This window comes from Diadema antillarum, unplaced genomic scaffold (genome assembly GCF_040938485.1).
Source record: "Diadema antillarum isolate AM-2024a unplaced genomic scaffold, OU_Dant_1.0 seq00001400_RagTag, whole genome shotgun sequence".
In the NCBI taxonomy this organism is placed as follows: Eukaryota; Metazoa; Echinodermata; class Echinoidea; order Diadematoida; family Diadematidae; genus Diadema; species Diadema antillarum.
The window spans coordinates 477,226-501,080 of NW_027272155.1; the positions used below are offsets into that span (position 1 = coordinate 477,226).

A 23,855-nucleotide genomic window follows, 5' to 3' on the forward strand; every position below is an offset into this window, starting at 1 on the left:
GTCCGATCAAGTAATTGTTATTTTATGAAATAATGTACGTGACATGAACAAAACATGTGCAAAATATGGGATTAATAGCCATTGTTGTTGTTCATCTATTGCACAGAAAGTAGTAGAAAGAAAGAAAAATAAAGAAAAAATTATGTTATTTTTATAGAAATTTGAAGGAGAAGCATGAAAAAAATCAGAAAAAGATAAAGTTAGGAAAGGAGATTAAGACTAACTAAAGAAAAAGAAGAAAAAATAGTGTTTAAAAAATTTAAAAACAACTGGCAGGGGTGAGCATCGAACCAGGGACCTTAGGATTACGAGTCGGATGCGCTATGCAATGACCTATTTCATGCTCCATAGGCCCTGTGTATTAAGCAAAATGACGCTGCATCGAAGCCACATGCAATTTTCAACCAAATTTTTCGACGTGATGCCGACGTCGTATGAAAAAATGGAGGGCACACTTACGATAGCCCAAAGTCTCAGCTACAACATACTAAAATCTGGCAAAAATTCACCGAAGCATAAGTGAGCTAGTGCTCGAAAAAGATAGTCATGTCAATTTTCACTGCCAGAAAAACTGCTCTCCCATAGAGATAACACGTAAACTGGTCAAATTTTACAAGGATACTTTCAATCCATTTTTACGAGGTGATGACGTTATCCAATCATAATGTTGTTTTTACATTAATGAAAGAAGATTTCATAAGCTACAACATACTGAAATCTGGGTGAAAATTGGCGAAATTTAAGTGAGATACGCTCGAGTGAATTTGAAATTTGATGACGTCATTTTGAAAATTTACTTTGTTTACTTTATTAAGAAATGTGATATGTTTTAATCATTTTTTCAGTATCGCCAACCCATGAAATGACATGTACAACTCATCAGCTTTTAGAATATATCAAGAAAATGGGGGGTCACCGTCCATCCTGACGAGTAAAATCCGATTTAAAATTGGCGGTTTTTTGGCATAGTTGCACTGTGTATCCCCATTGACGCACGCGCGGAATTTTGAATTTGACGGGCCCGTATGACGTCATATTGAGTCGGATCGACTTGAAACTTGATAGAAATATTCCTTGACATTTTGGACATCCGATCCGTGTGAAAAAACTGAAAATTTCTATTGCATATGAGCTGTGCGTGCGTATATGCGCGCGCGCGTACGCGTCCGTCCGATTTTTTCAATTTTTCAAAAAATGCTCCAAATGGTCTGAAACGTGTGCAAAAAAAATTTGAGCTCGATTTGAGCATACAAATATTTCAACGCGCGCGTACGCGCACGTATCAAGAGAAAATGTGAATTTTGAGAATATGAGTAAAATGCGCATAACTTGAAATATCTGTGACGTAAATTTCATTGAAAAACTTCATTCCATTAATGAGATATGATTGAGAATGTGTTTTCATATAATGACGTCATAGTGACGTCACGGTCGACTGATCACTTTGATTTTAGTTCGATTGCCGTCTTTGGGACACGATACATACATGGTATAAGTTTGAACTTGATAGACATAGCACTTTCTGAGCTAACCTCTGCACAACTTTTGGGGAGAAATAAAGAAAGAAGAAGAAGAAGAAGAAGAAGAAAGAATCCGTACAGATACAATAGGTGATCCGAGAGGATACTCGGATCACCTAACTAGAGATTGTAATTTGTCATCACTGACAAATTAAGGTGATCCGATTTTTTTTTATCAATGATTCGAGTCCTGATCGCAATAGGAATGACCATACAACTTTCATCTGTGTTTAGAGACATTGGCCGTGTGATGTTTGCATTCTCATTTAGAAAAGGGAGTCATATCTGCCATCTTTGGTACCAAATTCTGTATACACTGAATAACGAAGATACAGCAATGAATACATATGACCTTTGACCCACCTTTGCACTCCCAAGATTGCATCTGATGAAATAGTGGTTATTTTGTGAAATGATTCTCGCGACATCGTCTATACGTGTGAAAAATATGGGAAAGATAGGACAGGTATTCACTAAGATACAAGATGAAACATTTATGACCTTTGACCCTAATTTACATACCCAAGATGTTGTCCGATCTAGTAGTTGTTATTTTATGAAATAATGTACGAGACATGAACTAAACATGTGCAAAATATGGGGGTGATAGGGCGTGTTTTTCTTGAGTTATTGCAAAGAAAGTTGCAGAAAGAAAGAAATATCTCAATACATAGAAGATAAGCTTTAATTTCAACCAATTTTTTATCGTAATCCCGACATCGTATGAAAAAACGAAGGAAATGAAACGATAGCGCAAAGTCTCAGCTACAATATATTAAAATCTGGGAGAAATTCACCGAAGGGTAAGTGAGCTAGTGCTCGATAAAGACAATCATGTCAATTTTCACATTAAAGAAAATTCCCTCCCATAGAGATAACACGTCATAACGAAGATACAAAAAGAAGTACATATGACCTTTGACCTCAATTTGCAACGACAAGATTGCATCTGAGTAAAAAGTGGTTATGTTGTGAAATGATCCTTGTAACATGGTCTTTGCGTGTGTAAAATATGGGAAAGATAGGACATGTATTCACTAAGATACAGGGTGAAACACTTATGACCTTTGACCCTACTTTACATACCCAAGATGGTGTCCGATCAAGTAATTGTTATTTTATGAAATAATGTACGTGACATGAACTAAACATGTGCAAAATATAGAAGTGATAGAGGCCGTTTTTCTTGAGTTATTGCAAAGAAAGTTGCAGAAAGAAAGAAATATCTCAATACATCGAAGATAAGCCTGAATTTCAACCCAATTTTTTGACGTGATTCCGACATCGTATGAAAAAACAAAGGGCACACTTACGGTAGCGTAAAGTCTCAGCTACAACATATTAAAATCTGGGAGAAATTTACCGAAGCTTAAGTGAGCTAGTGCTCGATAAAGATAGTCATGTCAATTTTCATTTCCAGAAAAACTGCACTCCCATAGAGATAACACGTAAACTGGTCAAATTTGACAAGATTACTTTTAATCCATTTTTACGAGGTGATACCGTTATCCAATCAAAATATTGTTAATTTATGTTTGAAAGAACATTAAATAAGCTACAACATACTGAAATCTGGGTGAAAATTGACAAAGGACTAGTGAGATACGCTCGAATGAACTTGAAATTTGATGACGTCATTTTGAAAATTTACTTTTTTTACTTTATTAAGAAATTTGATATCTTTTAATCATTTTGTAAGCATTGCCACCCCATGAAATGACATGTACAACTCATCAGCTTTCAAAATATGTACAGAAAATGGAGGGTCACCGTCCATCCTGACGAGTAAAATCGGATTTAAAATTGACAGTTTTTTGGCATAGTTGTACTGTATATCGCCATTGACGCGCGCGCGGAATTTCAACTTTGACGGGCCCGTATGACCTCATATTGAGTCGGATTGACTTGAAACTTGGTAGAAATATTCCTTGACATTTCAGGCAGCCGATAAGTGTGAAAAAACGGGAAATTTCTATTGCATATGAGCTGTGCGTGCGTATATGAGCGCGCGCGTACGCGTCCGTCCAATTTTTTCAATTTTTCAAAAAATGCTCCAAATGGTCTGAAACGTGTGCAAAAAAAATTTGAGCTCGATTTGAGCATACAAATATTTCAACGCGCGCGTACGCGCACGTTTTAAGATATAGATGAATTTTGAGAATGTTGGTAGAATGCGCTTGACTTGAACTATATGTGACGTAAATTTGATTGAAAAATTCCATTCCATTAATGAGATATGAATGAAAATGTGTTTTCATATAATGACGTCATAGTGACGTCACGGTCGACTGATCACAATGATTTTACAAGATTTGTCGTCTTTGGGTCACCATACATATATGGTATAAGTTTGACATTGATAGGCAATGCACTTTCTGAGCTAACCTCTGCACAACTTTTGGGGAGAAATAAAGAAAAAAAAGAAGAAAGAATCCGTACAGATACAGAAGGTGATCCGAGAGGATACTCGGATCACCTAACTAGAGATTGTAATTTGTCATCACTGACAAATTAAGGTGATCCGATTTTTTTTTAATCAATGATTCGAGTCCTGATCGTAATAGGCATGACAATACAAGTTTCATCTGTGTTTAGAGACATTGGCCGTGTGAGGTTTGGATTCTCATTTAGAAAAGGGAGTCATATCTGCCATCTTTGGTACCAATTCTGTATACACTGAATAACGAAGATACAGCAACGAATACATATGACCTTTGACCCACCTTTACACTCCCAAGATGGCATCTGAGGAAAAAGTGGTTATTTTGTGAAATGATTCTTGCGACATCGTCTATATTCGTGTGCAAAATATGGCAAAGATAGGACAGGTATTCACCAAGATGCAAAATGCAAAGTCTTAGGTACAACATAAAATCTGGGAGAAATTCACCGAAGGGTAAGTGAGAGCTAGTGCTCGATAAAGAAAAGCATGTCGATTTTCACATTAAAAAAAAATCCCTCCCATAGAGATAACACGTCATAACGAAAATACAGAAAGAAGTACATATGACCTTTGACCTCACTTTGCACACCCAAGATGGCGTCTGAGCAAAAAGTGGTTATTTTGTGAAATGATCCTTGTTACATGGTCTTTGTGTGTGCAAAATATGGGAAAGATAGGACATGTATTCACCAAGATACAGGATGAAACATTTATGACCTTTGACCCTAATTTACATACCCAAGATGGTGTCTGATCAAGTAGTTGTTATTTTATGAAATAATGTACGTGACATGAACTAAACATGTGCAAAATATGGGATTGATAGCCATTGTTGTTGTTCATTTATTGCACAGAAAGTAGTAGAAAGAAAGAAAAATAAAGAAAAAAATGTTATTTTATAGAAATTTGAAGGAGAAGCATAAAAAAATCAGAAAAAGATAAAGTTAGGAAGGGAGATTAAGACTAACTAAAGAAAAAGAAGAAAAAAAGTGTTTAAAAAAATGAAAAAAAAAATATTGGCAGGGGTGAGCCTCGAACCAGGGACCTTAGGATTACGAGTCGGATGCGCTATGCAATGACCTATTTCATGCTCCATAGGCCCTGTGTATTAAGCAAAATGACGCTGCATCGAAGCCACGTGCCATTTTCAACCAAGTTTTTCGACGTGATGCCGACGTCGTATGAAAAAATGAAGGGCACACTTACGATAGCCCAAAGTCTCAGCTACAACATACTAAAATCTGGGAAAAATTCACCGAAGCAAAAGTGAGCTAGTGCTCGAAAAAGAGAGTCATGTCAATTTTCACTGCCAGAAAAACTGCTCTCCCATAGAGATAACACGTAAACTGGTCAAATTCTACAAGGATACATTCAATCCATTTTTACGAGGCGATGACGTCATCCAATCAAAATGTTGTTTTTACATTAATGAAAGAACATTTCATAAGCTACAACATACTGAAATATGGGAGAAAATTGGCAGAGGATAAGTGAGATACGCTCGAGTAAACTTGTAATTTGATGACGTCATTTTGAAAATTTACTTTTTTTACTTTATTAAGAAATTTGATATCTTTTAATCATTTTGTCAGCATTGCCTACCCATGAAATGACATGTACAACTCATCAGCTTTCAATATATGTAAAGAAAATGGGGGGTCACCGTCCATCCTGACGAGTAAAATCGGATTTAAAATTGGCAGTTTTTTGGCATAGTTGCACTGTATATCGCCATTGACGCGCGCGCGGAATTTCAACTTTGACGGCCCCGTATGACGTCATATTGAGTCGGATTGACTTGAAACGTGGTATAAATATTCCTTGACATTTCAGACATGCGATCAAAGTGAAAAAACTGGAAATTTCAATTGCATATGAGCTGTGCGTGCGTATATGCGCGCGCGCGTACGCGTCCGTCCGATTTTTTCAATTTTTCAAAAAATGCTCCAAATGGTCTGAAACGTGTGCAAAAAAATTTTGAGCTCGATTGGAGCATACAAATATTTCAACGCGCGCGTACGCGCACGTTTTAAGAGAAAATATGAATTTTGAGAACATGAGTAGAATGCGCATAACTTAAAATATATGTGACGTAAATTTCATTGAAAAATTCTATTTCATTAATGAGATATGATTGAGAATGTGTTTTCATATAATGACGTCATAGTGACGTCACGGTCGATTGATCACAATGATACATTAGATTTGCCGTCTTTGGGACATGATGCATACATGATATAATTTTGAAATTGACAGGCAGCGGACTTTCTGAGCTAACCTCTGCACAACTTTTGAGGAGAAATAAAGAAGAAGAAAAACAAAGAATCCGTACAGATACAGAAGGTGATCCGAGAGGATACTCGGATCACCTAACTAGAGATTGTAATTTGTCATCACTGACAAATTAAGGTGATCCGATTTTTTTTTATCAATGATTCGAGTCCTGATCGCAATAGGCATGACCATACAAGTTTCATCTGTGTTTAGAGACATTGGTCGTGTGATGTTTGCATTCTCATTTAGAAAAGGGAGTCATATCTGCCATCTTTGGTACCAAATTCTGTATACACTGAATAACGAAGATACAGCAATGAATACATATGACCTTTGACCCACCTTTGCACTCCCAGATTGCATCTGATGAAATAGTGGTTATTTTGTGAAATGATTCTCGCGACATCGTCTATACGTGTGAAAAATAAGGGAAAGATAGGACAGGTATTCACTCAGATACAAGATGAAACATTTATGACCTTTGACCCTAATTTACATACCCAAGATGTTGTCCGATCTAGTAGTTGTTATTTTATGAAATAATGTACGAGACATGAACTAAACATGTGCAAAATATGGGGGTGATAGGGCGTGTTTTTCTTGAGTTATTGCAAAGAAAGTTGCAGAAAGAAAGAAATATCTCAATACATAGAAGATAAGCTTTAAATTCAACCAATTTTTTATCGTAATCCCGACATCGTATGAAAAAACGAAGGCAACAAAACGATAGCGCAAAGTCTCAGCTACAACATATTAAAATCTGGGAGAAATTCACGGAAGGGTAAGTGAGCTAGTGCTCGATAAAGACAATCATGTCAATTTTCATATTAAAGAAAATTCCCTCCCATAGAGATAACACGTCATCACGAAGATACAAAAAGAAGTACATATAACCTTTGACCTCAATTTGCACAGACAAGATGGCATCTGAGTAAAAAGTAGTTATTTTGTGAAATGATCCTTGTAACATGGTCTTTGCATGTGCAAAATATGGGACAGATAGGACATGTATTTACTAAGATACAGGATGAAACACTTATGACCTTTGACCCTAATTTACATACCCAAGATGGTGTCTGATCAAGTAGTTGTTATTTTATGAAATAATTCACGTGACATGAACTAAACATGTGCAAAATATAGAAGTGATAGAGGCTGTTTTTCTTGAGTTATTGCAAAGAAAGTTGCAGAAAGAAAGAAATATCTCAATACATCGAAGATAAGCCTGAATTTCAACCCAATTTTTTGACGTGATTCTGACATCGTATGAAAAAACAAAGGGCACACTTACGGTAGCGTAAAGTCTCAGCTACAACATATTAAAATCTGGGAGAAATTTACCGAAGCTTAAGTGAGCTAGTGCTCGATAAAGATAGTCATGTCAATTTTCATTTCCAGAAAAACTGCACTCCCATAGAGATAACACGTAAACTGGTCAAATTTGACAAGATTACTTTCAATCCATTTTTACGAGGTGATACCGTTATCCAATCAAATTATTGTAATTTCATGTTTCAAAGAACATTAAATAAGCTACCTCATACTGAAATCTGGGTGAAAATTGACAAAGGACTAGTGAGATACGCTCGAATGAACTTGAAATTTGATGACGTCATTTTGAAAATTTACTTTTTTTACTTTATTAAGAAATTTGATATCTTTTAATCATTTTGTCAGCATTGCCACCCCATGAAATGACATGTACAACTCATCAGCTTTCAAAATATGTACAGAAAATGGGGGGTCACCGTCCATCCTGACGAGTAAAATCGGATTTAAGATTGTCATTTTTTTGGCATAGTTGCACTGTATATCGCCATTGACGCGCGCGCGGAATTTCAACTTTGACGGCCCCGTATGACGTCATATTGAGTCGGATTGACTTGAAACTTGGTAGACATATTCCTTGACATTTCAGGCAGCCGATAAGTGTGAAAAAACGGGAAATTTCTATTGCATATGAGCTGTGCGTGCGTATATGAGCGCGCGCGTACGCGTCCGTCCAAATTTTTCAATTTTTCAAAAAATGCTCCAAATGGTCTGAAACGTGTGCAAAAAAAATTTGAGCTCGATTTGAGCATACAAATATTTCAACGCGCGCGTACGCGCACGTTTTAAGGTATAGATGAATTTTGAGAATATGAGTAGAATGCACCTGACCTGAAATATATGTGACGTAAATTTCATTGAAAAAATCCATTCCATTAATGAGATATGATTGAGAATGTGTTTTCATATAATGACGTCATAGTGACGTCACGGTCGACTGATCACCATGATTTTAGTTCGATTGCCGTCTTTGGGAGACGATACATATATGGTATAAGTTTGACATTGAAAGGCAATGCACTTTCTGAGCTAACCTCTGCACAAATTTTGTCCAGAAACAAAGAAAGAAAGATTCCGTACAGATACAGAAGGTGATCCGAGAGGATACTCGGATCACCTAAAAAGAATCCGTACAGATACAGAAGGTGATCCGAGAGGATACTCGGATCACCTAACTAGAGATTGTAATTTGTCATCACTGACAAATTAAGGTGATCCGATTTTTTTTTATCAATGATTCGAGTCCTGATCGCAATAGGCATGACCATACAAGTTTCATCTGTGTTTAGAGACATTGGTCGTGTGATGTTTGCATTCTCATTTAGAAAAGGGAGTCATATCTGCCATCTTTGGTACCAAATTCTGTATACACTGAATAACGAAGATACAGCAATGAATACATATGACCTTTGACCCACCTTTGCACTCCCAGATTGCATCTGATGAAATAGTGGTTATTTTGTGAAATGATTCTCGCGACATCGTCTATACGTGTGAAAAATAAGGGAAAGATAGGACAGGTATTCACTCAGATACAAGATGAAACATTTATGACCTTTGACCCTAATTTACATACCCAAGATGTTGTCCGATCTAGTAGTTGTTATTTTATGAAATAATGTACGAGACATGAACTAAACATGTGCAAAATATGGGGGTGATAGGGCGTGTTTTTCTTGAGTTATTGCAAAGAAAGTTGCAGAAAGAAAGAAATATCTCAATACATAGAAGATAAGCTTTAAATTCAACCAATTTTTTATCGTAATCCCGACATCGTATGAAAAAACGAAGGCAACAAAACGATAGCGCAAAGTCTCAGCTACAACATATTAAAATCTGGGAGAAATTCACGGAAGGGTAAGTGAGCTAGTGCTCGATAAAGACAATCATGTCAATTTTCATATTAAAGAAAATTCCCTCCCATAGAGATAACACGTCATCACGAAGATACAAAAAGAAGTACATATAACCTTTGACCTCAATTTGCACAGACAAGATGGCATCTGAGTAAAAAGTAGTTATTTTGTGAAATGATCCTTGTAACATGGTCTTTGCATGTGCAAAATATGGGACAGATAGGACATGTATTTACTAAGATACAGGATGAAACACTTATGACCTTTGACCCTAATTTACATACCCAAGATGGTGTCTGATCAAGTAGTTGTTATTTTATGAAATAATTCACGTGACATGAACTAAACATGTGCAAAATATAGAAGTGATAGAGGCTGTTTTTCTTGAGTTATTGCAAAGAAAGTTGCAGAAAGAAAGAAATATCTCAATACATCGAAGATAAGCCTGAATTTCAACCCAATTTTTTGACGTGATTCTGACATCGTATGAAAAAACAAAGGGCACACTTACGGTAGCGTAAAGTCTCAGCTACAACATATTAAAATCTGGGAGAAATTTACCGAAGCTTAAGTGAGCTAGTGCTCGATAAAGATAGTCATGTCAATTTTCATTTCCAGAAAAACTGCACTCCCATAGAGATAACACGTAAACTGGTCAAATTTGACAAGATTACTTTCAATCCATTTTTACGAGGTGATACCGTTATCCAATCAAATTATTGTAATTTCATGTTTCAAAGAACATTAAATAAGCTACCTCATACTGAAATCTGGGTGAAAATTGACAAAGGACTAGTGAGATACGCTCGAATGAACTTGAAATTTGATGACGTCATTTTGAAAATTTACTTTTTTTACTTTATTAAGAAATTTGATATCTTTTAATCATTTTGTCAGCATTGCCACCCCATGAAATGACATGTACAACTCATCAGCTTTCAAAATATGTACAGAAAATGGGGGGTCACCGTCCATCCTGACGAGTAAAATCGGATTTAAGATTGTCATTTTTTTGGCATAGTTGCACTGTATATCGCCATTGACGCGCGCGCGGAATTTCAACTTTGACGGCCCCGTATGACGTCATATTGAGTCGGATTGACTTGAAACTTGGTAGACATATTCCTTGACATTTCAGGCAGCCGATAAGTGTGAAAAAACGGGAAATTTCTATTGCATATGAGCTGTGCGTGCGTATATGAGCGCGCGCGTACGCGTCCGTCCAAATTTTTCAATTTTTCAAAAAATGCTCCAAATGGTCTGAAACGTGTGCAAAAAAAATTTGAGCTCGATTTGAGCATACAAATATTTCAACGCGCGCGTACGCGCACGTTTTAAGGTATAGATGAATTTTGAGAATATGAGTAGAATGCACCTGACCTGAAATATATGTGACGTAAATTTCATTGAAAAAATCCATTCCATTAATGAGATATGATTGAGAATGTGTTTTCATATAATGACGTCATAGTGACGTCACGGTCGACTGATCACCATGATTTTAGTTCGATTGCCGTCTTTGGGAGACGATACATATATGGTATAAGTTTGACATTGAAAGGCAATGCACTTTCTGAGCTAACCTCTGCACAAATTTTGTCCAGAAACAAAGAAAGAAAGATTCCGTACAGATACAGAAGGTGATCCGAGAGGATACTCGGATCACCTAAAGAAAGAATCCGTACAGATACAATAGGTGATCCGAGAGGATACTCGGATCACCTAAAAATAAGTATGTATTATGGCTTTCTGTCGATGCTGCTATCTGATTTAGCATTACCGATTACGGGATGCAGGTGCACCTGGGACCTGTAAAAAGGGGGATGCGGATGTGATATTGAGGATGAGCGAGTAGCACAGGAAGCGAGGTAAAATTCGTGATGAATGCGTCCTTGTCAAAATGGACCATGGGCCATGCTCTATTGTCCTCGTACCAAAACGTATTAGTCTCCCTCGTTCGCTCTTCTGTCTGTTCGTCCGTCCGTCTGTCTGCCTCTCTTCTTTCTCCTATCTCCGTCCTGCTTTCTGTCGTTTAATACACACACAAACACAATGTGTGTATAGATATATATATATATATATATATATATATATATGTGTGTGTGTGTGTGTGTGTGTGTGTTTGTGTGTGTGTGTGTGTGTGTGTCTGGTCTGTCTGTCTGTGTGTCTGCTAACCTGTCTGTTCGTCTGCCTGTCTCTCTTCTTTCTCGCTCTCCTTGCAGCTATACTGGCTAAGCAATCCAGCGCCGTATAGGGCCTACACTGCAACGCTCATTACTATTGGCCTGCAAACAAGTTTGAGCCGCCTAGCCTATCAGGTTCAACCCAAATCAAAGAGGATACATTGGTTGATGACAAGCAAACATATTGTCCCTTACGTTTGGCGAGACAATTTCATGGACGAGAAAGGGGGAGGCAGAAGAGAGTTGTGTGAATTAAAGGGTCTCATTCAGTTGCCTTTTCATGATAATCAACATTCAAATCTTAATTGTTTGTTTCACATTTTTTGACCCATATAGAAACAAGGGCACCCATGCATCAAGCCATGTACTGTTGTCATATTCCCAAAGTACTACTGATGGACTACCGACGTGATAAACAATTTATGTATTCCGTCAAATCTCTTTGACGCGCTTTCCAATTTTCAAACAAATTTCATTCTAATCTTATTTTGAAGCAACAAGGAGAAATGATACGCAAAGAATGTAGGGACACTGTGACGTAGTGGATAAAACTCTTGATTTATATATTAGATCGGAAGTTCCGAGTTCGAATCCCTTCAAGTGCCTACGTCCTCGGACAAGATGTTTTTACCCACCATATTCATGTCGACTCGGGTGTATAAATGGGTACGTGCAGTGGCGTATCTGGGGGGGGGGGGGCAAGGGGGGCACGTGCCCCGGGCGCCACTCCTTGGGGGCGCAAAAACGAAAAAAAAAAAAGCGAAGAAAAGAAGAAAAAAAAAACGAAGAAGAAAAGAAAAAAAGAAGAAGAAGAAGAAGAAAGAAAAAAAAAAAACTCGCCCGGAAAGGGGGGGGGAGGGAGAATGATGGGGGGGGGGGCAGAAAACCAAATCAAACAAGATAAAAACAAAACATGATGATGACGCGGACAAAATGACAATGTTTATTGTGTTCACACAAGAATTCCATGTTCCGTAAGCTGAAATACAAAAATTTTCGTCGCGCTCGCTGCGCTCGCTCGCCAAATATATATAAAAAAGAAGGTAAGAACAAAACTTGATGATGACGCGGACAAAATGACAATGTCTATTGTGTTCACACATGTCATTTAATATTTAGCAGGCAAAATGTTTCAGTGAGCAGCGGCTGCATTTTCTTTCGTTCTGAAGCGATCGCCAATTGGATCAAAAGGCGCCAACGGTTTCGAACATACGGGGGGGGGGCGCAAAAAACCCCAAATCAAACAAGATAAGAACAAAACGCAATGATGACGCGGAAATATACAAATTTCGGCTCACTCGCTCGTACTAATTTAGAGTATTTTTTCAAGTCCTCAGTTTGGTGGTATAAATCGTTATCTATAAGGCCGTCACTATATCTTGATTAGAATTGTAAGATTTAATAAGCAAAAAATGACAAGAGTTCCATGTTTAGTAAGCTGAAATATAAAAATTTTCGGCTCGCTCGCTGCGCTTACTCGCCAAAATTTATCAAAAAAAAGGAAGAAGAAGATAAGAATAAAACGTGACGACGCGGACAAAATGACAATGTCTATTGTGTTCACACATGTCATTTAATATTTAGCAGGCAAAATGTTTCACTGAGCAGCGGCTGCAATTTCTTTCGTTCTGAAGGCGATCGCCGATTGGATCAAAAGAGGACGCCAACGGTTTCGAACATACGGGGGGGGGGGGGGGGGGCGCAGAAAAAAATAAAAAAAGATAAGAACAAAACGTAATGATGACGCGGAAATATACAAATTTCGGCTTCAGTTTGTTGGTATAAATCGTTATCTATAAGGTCGTCACTATATCTTGATTAGAATTGTAAGATTTAATAAGCAAAAAATGACAAAAATTCCATGTTTTGTAAGCTGAAATACAAAAATTTTCGGCTCGCTCGCTGCGCTCTCTCGCCAAAATTTATATATATTATCATTAAAAAAAAGAGAGATAAGAACAAAACGTGATGATGACGCCGAAATATACAAATTTCGGCTCACTCGCGCGCACTAATTTAGAGTATTTTTTTAAAGTCCTCAGTTTGTTGGTATAAATCGTTATCTATAAGGCCGTCACTATATCTTGATTAGAATTGTAAGATTTAATAAGCAAAAATGACAAAAATTCCATGTTTTGTAAGCTGAAATACAAAAATTTTCGGCTCGCTCGCTGCGCTCGCTCGCCAAAATATATATTATATAAAAGAGAGATAAGAACAAAACGTGATGATGACGCAGAAATATACAAATTTCGGCTCACTCGCGCGCACTAATTTAGAGTATTTTTTTTTAAGTCCTCAGTTTGTTGGTATAAATCGTTATCTATAAGGCCGTCACTATATCTTGATTATTTGTAAGATTTGATAAGCAAAAAATGGCAAGAATTCCATGTTTTGTAAGCTGAAATACAAAAATTTTCGGCTCGCTCGCTGCGCTCGCTCGCCAAAATTTATCAAAATTCGCTACATTTAAATCACCCTCAAAAGACCCCTTTTAAGTGCTTGAAAAAAGCATATCATGTAGACTCTTGGGGTTGAACACTTTTTTCAGAAATTAGGGGCGCAATTTTCGCGCTTGCCCCGGGCGCCGTTTCCCCTAGATACGCCACTGGGTACGTGGTAAAACTATAGGGTAATGATAATGACAGGGCCCTCTGGTAGAGCAGTAGCAACACCAAAGATGTTATCCTGGATGAAGAAGAGCATAATATCATTGTTCAAAAAAATCACCATGCTAACTGTCTAATGTAGCTGTGGGAAATGGAACAAATGATTGTATAACACCATGTAACTTTCACTGAATGTTGAAGCATCCTACATATAGTTTGAGTGAGATAGAAAAAACAACAACGAACTTTCCACCTTGAAGATTCACTACCAATTCGAATATGATATTGATGAGCTCTCCTGTATAATGTTTCTATCTTTAGGGTATCACGTAAGAGAAAATGCTCTGATAATAGTGATATTGTTAACAGCAAAACAATAAGAGTGATACGAATTTGTAATAATGATAATTATAATGGTGATAATGTCTCATTTAAGGATCTTCGGAAGGACCTTCCGCTGATTGTATTTGGCAGTCCAGTGTTAACAAATCTCCAAAAAGTGCATGCCTCGTTCGTATGAGGACGTGAACACCGATCTTTATTCGAGCCCGTGCATGCACGAGCTGTTGTTTGACAGAACCATACCATGATACCCACTATGTCGCCGTGACTTCATGATTTGCATTTGAATTGGTGTAGCCAAAGCAAAAATTTAATGGTGCACGTAACCATGTTTGTTTCAAGCATTCTTTTCCCTGTCTATTTTCTTTTGTTGGATTTTGCCTCGTTGTAGTTGGTCTTTATTTCTACAGGAGTTTGGCTTGTGGGATTGCTCCAATGCTGCGTGTACAAAAATAAAAAAGAAAAAACACTAGACTTTGATGTGTTTGACAAAAAACAAATGTTTGTTTTTCTTTAGACGAAGTGTGACTTGCCTATACATCACATACAAAAAGACAATGAACCACATTTTAAGAGAGTGTTTAACATTCTACAGGTGCGTGAGATAATGTGTGCACCTGGAGATTAGTGTAGATTTTGCCAATCAATATCGTCACTCTGCCCATATCGAGCAAATCGATAAGTTTGTTCTGATGTCAATCATGATGTCCTTACAAAGTGCGAAGTCCTTGTTTCCCCCTCCCCTTGACTCCCCTTCAAATCACTGTTTACATCAAATCCATGTCAAGGAAACAGTAAGCATAATCATTTTTCACTGGGCGCAGGGCACGTTTATTTCGAATACAATCTCCTAGTGCTTCAAGAACGGCATATAAAGAACAGCTGCATCAGACATAAGGTTATATTGTAAAGAATGAGTTCATTTTCTAAGTCCTGTTTAAAGTACTGAGGAATGGCATGTGGCCTATTGCAATAAGGTAATGAATTCCAGAGAGTCTGAGCTGATGCCTGGGAGAATAGATTGTCGAATATGTCCAATGTGCCCCATTAACAAGATAAAGAATAAGTTGAGATGATGATGAAAGTGTCCATGCAGAGGTATGTTGGTGTAAAGTCTCGGACATGTGAGATGGTGATGGGGTGTTTTAAGCATACAGCGAGAATTTTTCAATTCTCGCTGTATGCATTCATACATTCATAAGAAGGAGAACACTCAGAAGGAATGAATTCAGAGTGTTGACGAAACGCTCAGGTCTCGACAAGATGAGAGCGGACACCGAAAATAGATATTATATTTACATAGATAGTGGAAAGACAGACAGACACAGACAGACATACATACAGACAGACACACAGACAGACAAACAGGGGAGAGAGAGCCGATGTGTTTCATACGCAGCCTACCCACTAAGAGGACGGCCAATCTAACAACTCCCGTCTATCCATCTTCTTTTTCTCTTCCTCGGATGTTCAAAATTGCTTTCGAGGGTTTCAAGTGGTTCTTGAAAGGCATCATTTTCTTCCGATGTGCCATCCTCTTGAAAGGTTCGAAGATGAAGGATGCAAGTAAGATTTTCTTTCGGGTTTTTCTTTCTTTCTTTCCTTTTTTTTTTTTTTTTTTGCATCTGCATATCGCGAAGAGGAAGGAGTACCGGTATACGTCAACGGAGAATTTGTGAGGGAATGTGACGAATAGGGAGCAAAAACGACAATAATGATAACAATAAAACCTCTTGATTATCTTAACAGAAAGTCTTTTGATGATTGTCGTGAAATGTGAATCACCCCAATTGAGCTATTTGGTAGGAAGCCTGATCTGATATCGAAGATCACAAGACCTACACACCTCTGACAAGTCTCTAGCTATACACGCTATAGGAAACGTAAACACTGCTTTTCATCAAGCCTATGGTAGATGATTTAGTGATGTGTCCAAAATTAAGTTTCTGATGTCTTGCACTAAAGTGAAACTAGAGTGAAATTAGAGCGTTTTACAATGTCCCATATCAAAATGGTATCCCAATTCCAAAGTTCATTTTCGATTCTACATGGTTGAAGAGAAAAGTTACGTAATACTATAGAGATATGAATAATTGCAGAATTAAATAATGGTATACCCGAAAAGAAAATGTTTGTGTGGAAATCCAAACGATTAAAAGACTATTTGCAATGGCTATGTTCTTTGTTCAGGCTCCATGCAACTTCTAACTGAGCCTTCAAAAAGACTGATGAATTTTGGATCTTTAGCAATGTCCCTTTAAGTAGTAAGAGCCTAATGCTGCCAGACGCAATATCACTCGTTGTCATCGCGTTTTCCCCTCTCCCGTTATTTTCCTTCTCGGACAGCTTCGATAAAAGAAGACTTTGCTGCCAGAGAACGTTATTCGGATAGACTTTGTAGACTTTGTAAAATAAAAACAGCAGGAAATCTGAGGCGGCAGGGGCAATAAGAAAACTATTAAGTAAGATTTGGGAGTCTCAAAATTGTGGACACTTCACAAAGTAAACCGTCTTGTTCACGTAACTATGACGTCATTTACGAGAAACTCTCCATTAGCTCAGCAGTGAGGTGAAAGGGTAGATTGGTGTCTTCTGCCTCAGATGGAAATGATGACCTATTTCATTACTGTCTTGTGCAAAGTGCCACTGGCGTTCCAGTGAAACTACCATATATAGATACCAGCCCAGTTTTGAAACGCGTATTATTTTCTAGGTGGTTTGGTAACATTTATGTCTTCAAAAACTTCTTTACGATTAGTCCTGTCCATTTCAGTTCGGTTACGATATCTATTATTAGATTATGCATTTTCATTAGTGATATTGTTACTGTCATTATCATTAGTATCATTATTATTATCATTATTAATACTTCTACTACTGTTATCATCAGTATCATTACATGTATCATCATAAGTGTTATAAGAGTCATTTTAATACAATGTTAACATATATCCCTGGCAGGAGTAAATTCTCCTTACGTGTATTCTCGCCTTCTATCAAGATACAAATTATCATTGTAATAGAGAAAAAAAAAATTATAGTATATGACACGGAGTTGAGAAGAATTTCGATTCGTGTAATCATTATTACTTGGATTAAAGCGACTTTAACCTCGAGGGAAAGTGCAGCAAGGGAACAAGTTAATCCCTCCATATCATATGCATCTTTCCCTACACTGCAATTCTCTCTCTCTTTGTCCAGTAATTCATACTGTGCATTTTTTTTTCTCCGTCTATCACTCTATCCTGGCGATTAATATCTGCATCATAATCATTTCAATAGAATAAGGAACTCATGTGTCCCACTATCCATGACTACAGGAGATATACCTGTCTCTCCCCCCCCCCCCCAACTTGTTCTTCCTAACCCCCTTCCCCCAGCACAACAACCACCGAACTGAATTTAAACCTTCGCGCTCCCATCCCAAGCGGCAAAATCATTAATATGTCATCGCAGAGTCAAGTTGTCCGTGAAAGATCCATCAATTCTAAGCAGTGTTCTTGAATCAAGCTGCCGGTGCTTTGAAAAAAAAAAAAAAAAAACATGATAAAAGATTTAGGTTTTCTACGACACCCACACCTGCGCTTCTCACCCGTCCCGCGCTCATGGACGCAAAATGTGACATGTGGATCGAACCGAACAGCAACCCTGAGGTGAAAATTGGGGCTAAACTTTTGATTCCATAAGGCTGAGTTAAAAAAAAAATATGATAGTGGAACATCTTATGATTGTAGTGACATTGTCACGTCACAGACTACGTCACAAATATCCCGTTCTCGCTCCAATAAGTTGTCTTGACGGACACAATAGAGGCAAGATACTCACCGTCCTCTGCTCGTAGGAGAAATCGACGACAGCATCAAGGAGCTCTGACGCAGACGAAACTTCGGAATCTTCCATTTCCGAAGGATTGCTTCCGGTTGATTCGCGTAGAAATGACGTCATTGTGGCTGCCAACTCGTTGGTCAAATTCGCCTGGACAGGACGAGAGGAACGAAGGGTGTTTGTGGCAGTCGGCATGATTTCGTCTTGAAGATATTTGATTCAACCACCTCCAAATAAGTGAAATAATATAACATCACGCGGGCGACCTTTAAGGACCCCAGCAAATTGGCAATATCGTATCCTGTTATCTTACGTTGCGCCTTTTCCAACGCGCTATGCACAACGAATCCGGTTTACATTTAAATCTAATTTCACTGAAGATGGTTCATGATCTCATGAGACGAATGGGAGAGGGGAAAGGGAGAGGAGGCGGGGGTATGGGAAGAGGAGGAGGATTTGATAGCTGGAGTCTCACTGAAGAAGGGAAGGTTAGTCTTAACTGATTTGATATAATTCGAGCATTTATCATTACTCTTTGGACTAAGATATTATCGTCTCGCATGGGAATGCAGCAATTTAATGCACATACGTTCTTGCTCTACGCCATAACGCACATAGCATATGACACATAACTGTGCGGAGATCACTCACAGGCAGCGTAATCGGTTAACCATACTTAAAGCAATATGCTTTCTCGAATAAAACAATATTATTTGAACGTTCCTATTTTTTTTTTAACCGGCGCAAAGAAACTTTCGTTGTTTTCGGTTAGATACGTTTGAAAGGTGAATTCATATATTTTTCACAAACTTACTCTTTTGCATTCTGTCGTGTTAGGAAAAGTCCATCTGGTCGCCATCTTCTCGTCGTCATAGTAACATGTCCGAGTGACGTTACTCCCACCGCCAAACGGACAGTTCGTCGACGTCTCTGTACCGACATCCCTGTCCGGCCATTCTATGATCCCTTTGATGTCCACCGTCACATCGCCTTCGCAGTGCACTGTCGGATGAGCGGGTTCGGGAAGAGTTATCGGTATTTTATGTCCAAAAGACATATTACACATGCATATATATATAATTATATATATATAATATATATTTATATATATATATATATATATATATATATACGGACAGAGAGTTATAGATAGATTGAAAGATAGATACTAGTAGACAGATACCAAGATATAAGGAAAAAATCTGTATCGTTTATGGCGTGCACATTGGATTTTGTGAAATGTGAAATTTTTCAAAAGAATATAATCCATTACATTGTGTATAATCGTATGGACTTGTCACAACTATGCACATATGAAATAAAGACCATCTCTTCATTCTGCATAATACCAATCTAAGATTAAATGAAATGCGAGTGATGGTCTTACTTTGTACAGTACGGTCACGGGAAAATGAATACACGTTTCATACAGATTGTTTTAGAATAATATGCGGTGAATGATTATCTGCAAGTTACACGAATTGATCTCAATGATATGACAGAACGATATGTTATAGGCATTCATTAACTAAAGAATGTATATAGTGTTACTACGCATAATCATTTTTCTTTCTTTATGTGCGTATGTTCTTTGAAAATGCGACGTGAGAGACTCTGTAGAGCCCGCGTCACATTTAAAGATGAGGAGACTAAAATACACTGTAGATTAAAGGTCTCGCAGATTGATACGTGATTTCGATGGACTTGAAAGCGTGTTATGACTAAATGTTAGCTCTGTTTTACTAGCAAAAAAAAAGAGACTTCTTGTCACTATTTTGACGCAGCTAAGACCTGAACTAGTGAGAATTTCCTCACTGCAGCACGCGTGATTGGGGGAGCACGTCAGGTCGTGCCGTAGGACTCTAGGCGCCAAGAGGGGAAGGTCACGTAAATACATTCCGAGTAATAATCCTCGGGCACTCGGGGCATCCCAGAAATGATATCTAAGTTCAATAGTCTGGAACTTAAAACAAAAACAGCGTTCACGCACGCTCAATCTCCAACTTGCTTGTCTTATTCGCTCTATCCCTCCCCCCCCCTCTCTCTGTTCACCTTGACAGAATTTTGCCGTCATTAAGACGCTCACGTAGGAATGCGGTCACCTGGGACATGGTTTGTTCCCTTTTAGTTTTTCTTCCACGACTGGTTGTTATTCCACTAAAGAAATAATTTGAATCTTGGGCGGTTGATCCTAGACTCGAAAGAGTTGAGCATTTCATTAAACCCACTGTGTTTGAGTCACATTCAAACTCGTCGAGTTAGCCAGGGCTCTCAATACACCACAATCATGTGTCACGTTGCGTCACGTACACGTCACGACCGTCACGCATGCGTTAAGAAAATATTAACGTGTCTGAGTTTCCAATGTTTTCTTTTTTTTTCAGTCGTATTTGAACATCTGTATGCTCTATGTCGACTTTGGAAACACCAGACTTGTAAAAGATAAATCAATCAACTCCGTGATTTAATTGATCGAACAGATCTCACCGTTAATTTCGAATCTGTGAATCAACACTTACTGAACTGAATGCGCATGACATGTATGTCCGTAAACGTCTACTTGAATCGTGATTGAAATAATTATGTAATGCAAGTAGATGTTTACCTCACATCACTTATGTGGCCAAACTATTATCTAAACAAGTGTCATATATTTTATGATTTTTTTGAAATAAATATTTTGTTTAGATTACTTGGATACGCCCACCTTCCGAACGAAGATCTGTCGATGACATCAGATTTTGTTAACCGTTGTTAATCAATTTATGGTACTAATTATGATTAACAAGAGATACTGCAAGGAATCATGCAAGTTATGTTCAAACTAGGGGATGGTACATTCCAGTGGGTTTTGTTAATCGTATAAGCACTTTACCACTGAATGACAGATGATGTCACTGAATGAATATTAAATTGGCAGGTTTCGTGTGGGCGTATTCAAATGATCTGAAGAAATGAAGTAGGAAATCATTATGAGATAGGCCTATAGAGCACCTATTCAGAGATTCTATTTGTCATAATATGTAACTGACGATCAGCACCATGTCTTTGCATTGCACATAACAGTCCCTAAAAAAAAAAAACACACACACAAGTAACTTAAATCTGATATATTCAATTATTATTACCCATTTTCCACCTGGTGACAGAGTACTGAGCCTTTCAGTCCCTTCATCCAGCTAAATACACTACCAATGCATCAAGCATGGCTATATGCAAGCTGTCCGTTAGCCTTAAAATACAATTTCTGTAAATATCTTCATTAGATATGAATATGTTAGTGACCTAGTCTATTCCTTCAAGACTTTTCAAATATAATTAAAATAAATTACTTCTGGTATCGCTTGAGTTGTCCACACATGTTATGTTTATATGCCTTTATATGACTTTATATGCCTACATAACATTGAGAGATATACATTGTAGTAATGTGTGGACATGCTTCCCCATGAATGTACATAAAGTTCCTTCTCAGCACTAGTAATTTCCACAAGTTGTTTTTCTTTATGCAAATCGTTTTGATCATTTTCCCTACCCGATAAGAAGCAAGCCTGTTTGTCTATGGAGGGAAATTAGAGATCTGACACGACATGAATAGACTTCTCAATAAAATGCACTGCACACGCGGCAGTACCCAGCACCAATTAGGCCTAGTGCTCAAGATCCGCCGAGAGGAATGGCTGCTGATACACAAGACGTAAAGGAGGAGAGGGGTAAATTGATCTTTCCTGCGATAGGACTTACATATATTTTCACAGCGGGGTCCATAACGAATGGGCGGGCAAACACAGGTGAAGTCCGTTCCGTTATCCTTCGACAGACACGTTCCATTATTTAAACACGGGACTGTCCTACACACGTCATAGTTGGAGCAAAAGTTCCCGTAGTACCCCGGATGGCAATCACAAGTGTAGTCTCCTGTCGAGACGTTCCGACACGTCCCTCCGTCTGCATCGCACGGTTGGGACAAACATGGGTCGTAGTCTTGGCACTGGGACCCATGATATCCGGTGATGACGCTATGAGGATTGCAGTCGCACGAGTAGGTTTTGTTGGCTTCGTGAATGCATTTACCTCCGTTCAGGCACGGCGAGCTCGAACAAGAGTTGTAATTATCGCAGGAGGTCCCGTAGTAACCTTGACTTGGGCAAAGACAACGGTATGACGACGGGTAAATGTTCTGGCACGTGCGGTCAGGTGGGCAAGGATTGGACACACAAGAGTCACGGTTCAAGCATTTGTAACCGGTAAATCCCGGGAGGCACTCGCACGTCCACTGCGACCCACGAATGTTACTGCAGTTACCGCGGTCCTCGCAGAAATCGTACAGTATGCACGGATTTAAATACTCGCAAGTCGATCCGTAGTATTCGGGCAGACACTGACAGATCGGGAAACCATCTGGAAGGAGAAGGCACGATCCGCCATTTTGACATGGTAGGGACGCGCAATCTGAAAGATACAAACAGAAAAGAACGTCTATGACAAGCATGTGCAAAACACACACACCTGTATTAGAATATCAAAAAGATTAAGAAAAAGGTTTTAAAAGACTGGGTTAGCCTTCGACATAAGATCAATACTCTTATCAGGGAAGGCGTCCTTTAACATGCGACGACAAAATTTGCCCTAATTTCTTTCTGACGAGCATTAAGCAAATTTGTTTTGCTTGATAGATGTTTGCCAGCATGTGGGCATTAATGCCCTCTCTCGGAAAATTGATCATGCAACATGAATGCACAATATTTTCATTTCTAAATAAGGCACTGACAAAGATTCACCACCGTTATATATCTCCAAGTGCCTGGAAGTCAGAGACACAGGGTGACCTTGGAAAGTCAGACGGTGGACATCGATTTCATTTGTCTTATCGCTTTCTATGCAGAAGGCCAGGGACACGGGACAGTCATCGATGCGTCTTCGTCAGGTCCCCGTGATACCCCCAGCCGGCCAGCTCCGGCATTAGCGGGATCGATTTCTCGTATTTTCTTCTCAGTTACACGATTGATGCGCGTCTCTATATCCGAGAAAGAGCCGCAGTAGACTGCATCCAAGCAGCTCGGGTTTTGACCATGCGCAAAAGTTACGTGCATGCGGCTGTAATTCCACCCCTGTTTCCAACGCAAGTCAGATTTGTCGACTAGGGTAAGAATTTTTACAGTACAGGGGCCGCCGAAGCGGGGGGGGGGGGGGGGGGGGGGGGGGGGCTGGGGGGGCTGTAGCCCCCCCCCCCCCCCACTTTTTGATCGTGAAAAAAAAATCAAAGAAAAAAAAAAGAAAGGGGGAAAAATCGGGGGAAAATCACATTACCCGAATTTCTCACAAAAAGTGTGCTTCAGATCGCTTTATCTTGATTTCAAAAACGCAAAAGCTCCGTCGATTGGGAGGGGGCATCCCCCTCCCACACCCTCCCCCTCTACCTCATTAGACTTTGTATACATACACACAGATGATGCACACGCGGAATAAGAGCT

At 38.6% G+C, this 23,855-nt stretch overlaps 1 protein-coding gene across 1 annotated transcript in view; it reads right to left on the reverse strand.

Annotated features, from left to right (window-relative positions):
- Positions 1 to 22,873, reverse strand: part of LOC139709027 (adhesion G-protein coupled receptor G6-like) — a 101,908-nt gene extending 79,035 nt beyond the window's left edge. Inside the window, exons 1-3 of the mRNA XM_071620995.1 lie at positions 22,126 to 22,873; positions 19,196 to 19,383; positions 18,382 to 18,531 (exon numbers count right to left, since the gene is read on the reverse strand). Of these exons, the coding sequence (XP_071477096.1) occupies positions 18,382 to 18,531; positions 19,196 to 19,383; positions 22,126 to 22,873 (1,086 nt within the window). The remainder of the gene's footprint in view (positions 1 to 18,381; positions 18,532 to 19,195; positions 19,384 to 22,125) is intronic.
- Between the last annotated feature and the right edge of the window lie 982 nt (positions 22,874 to 23,855).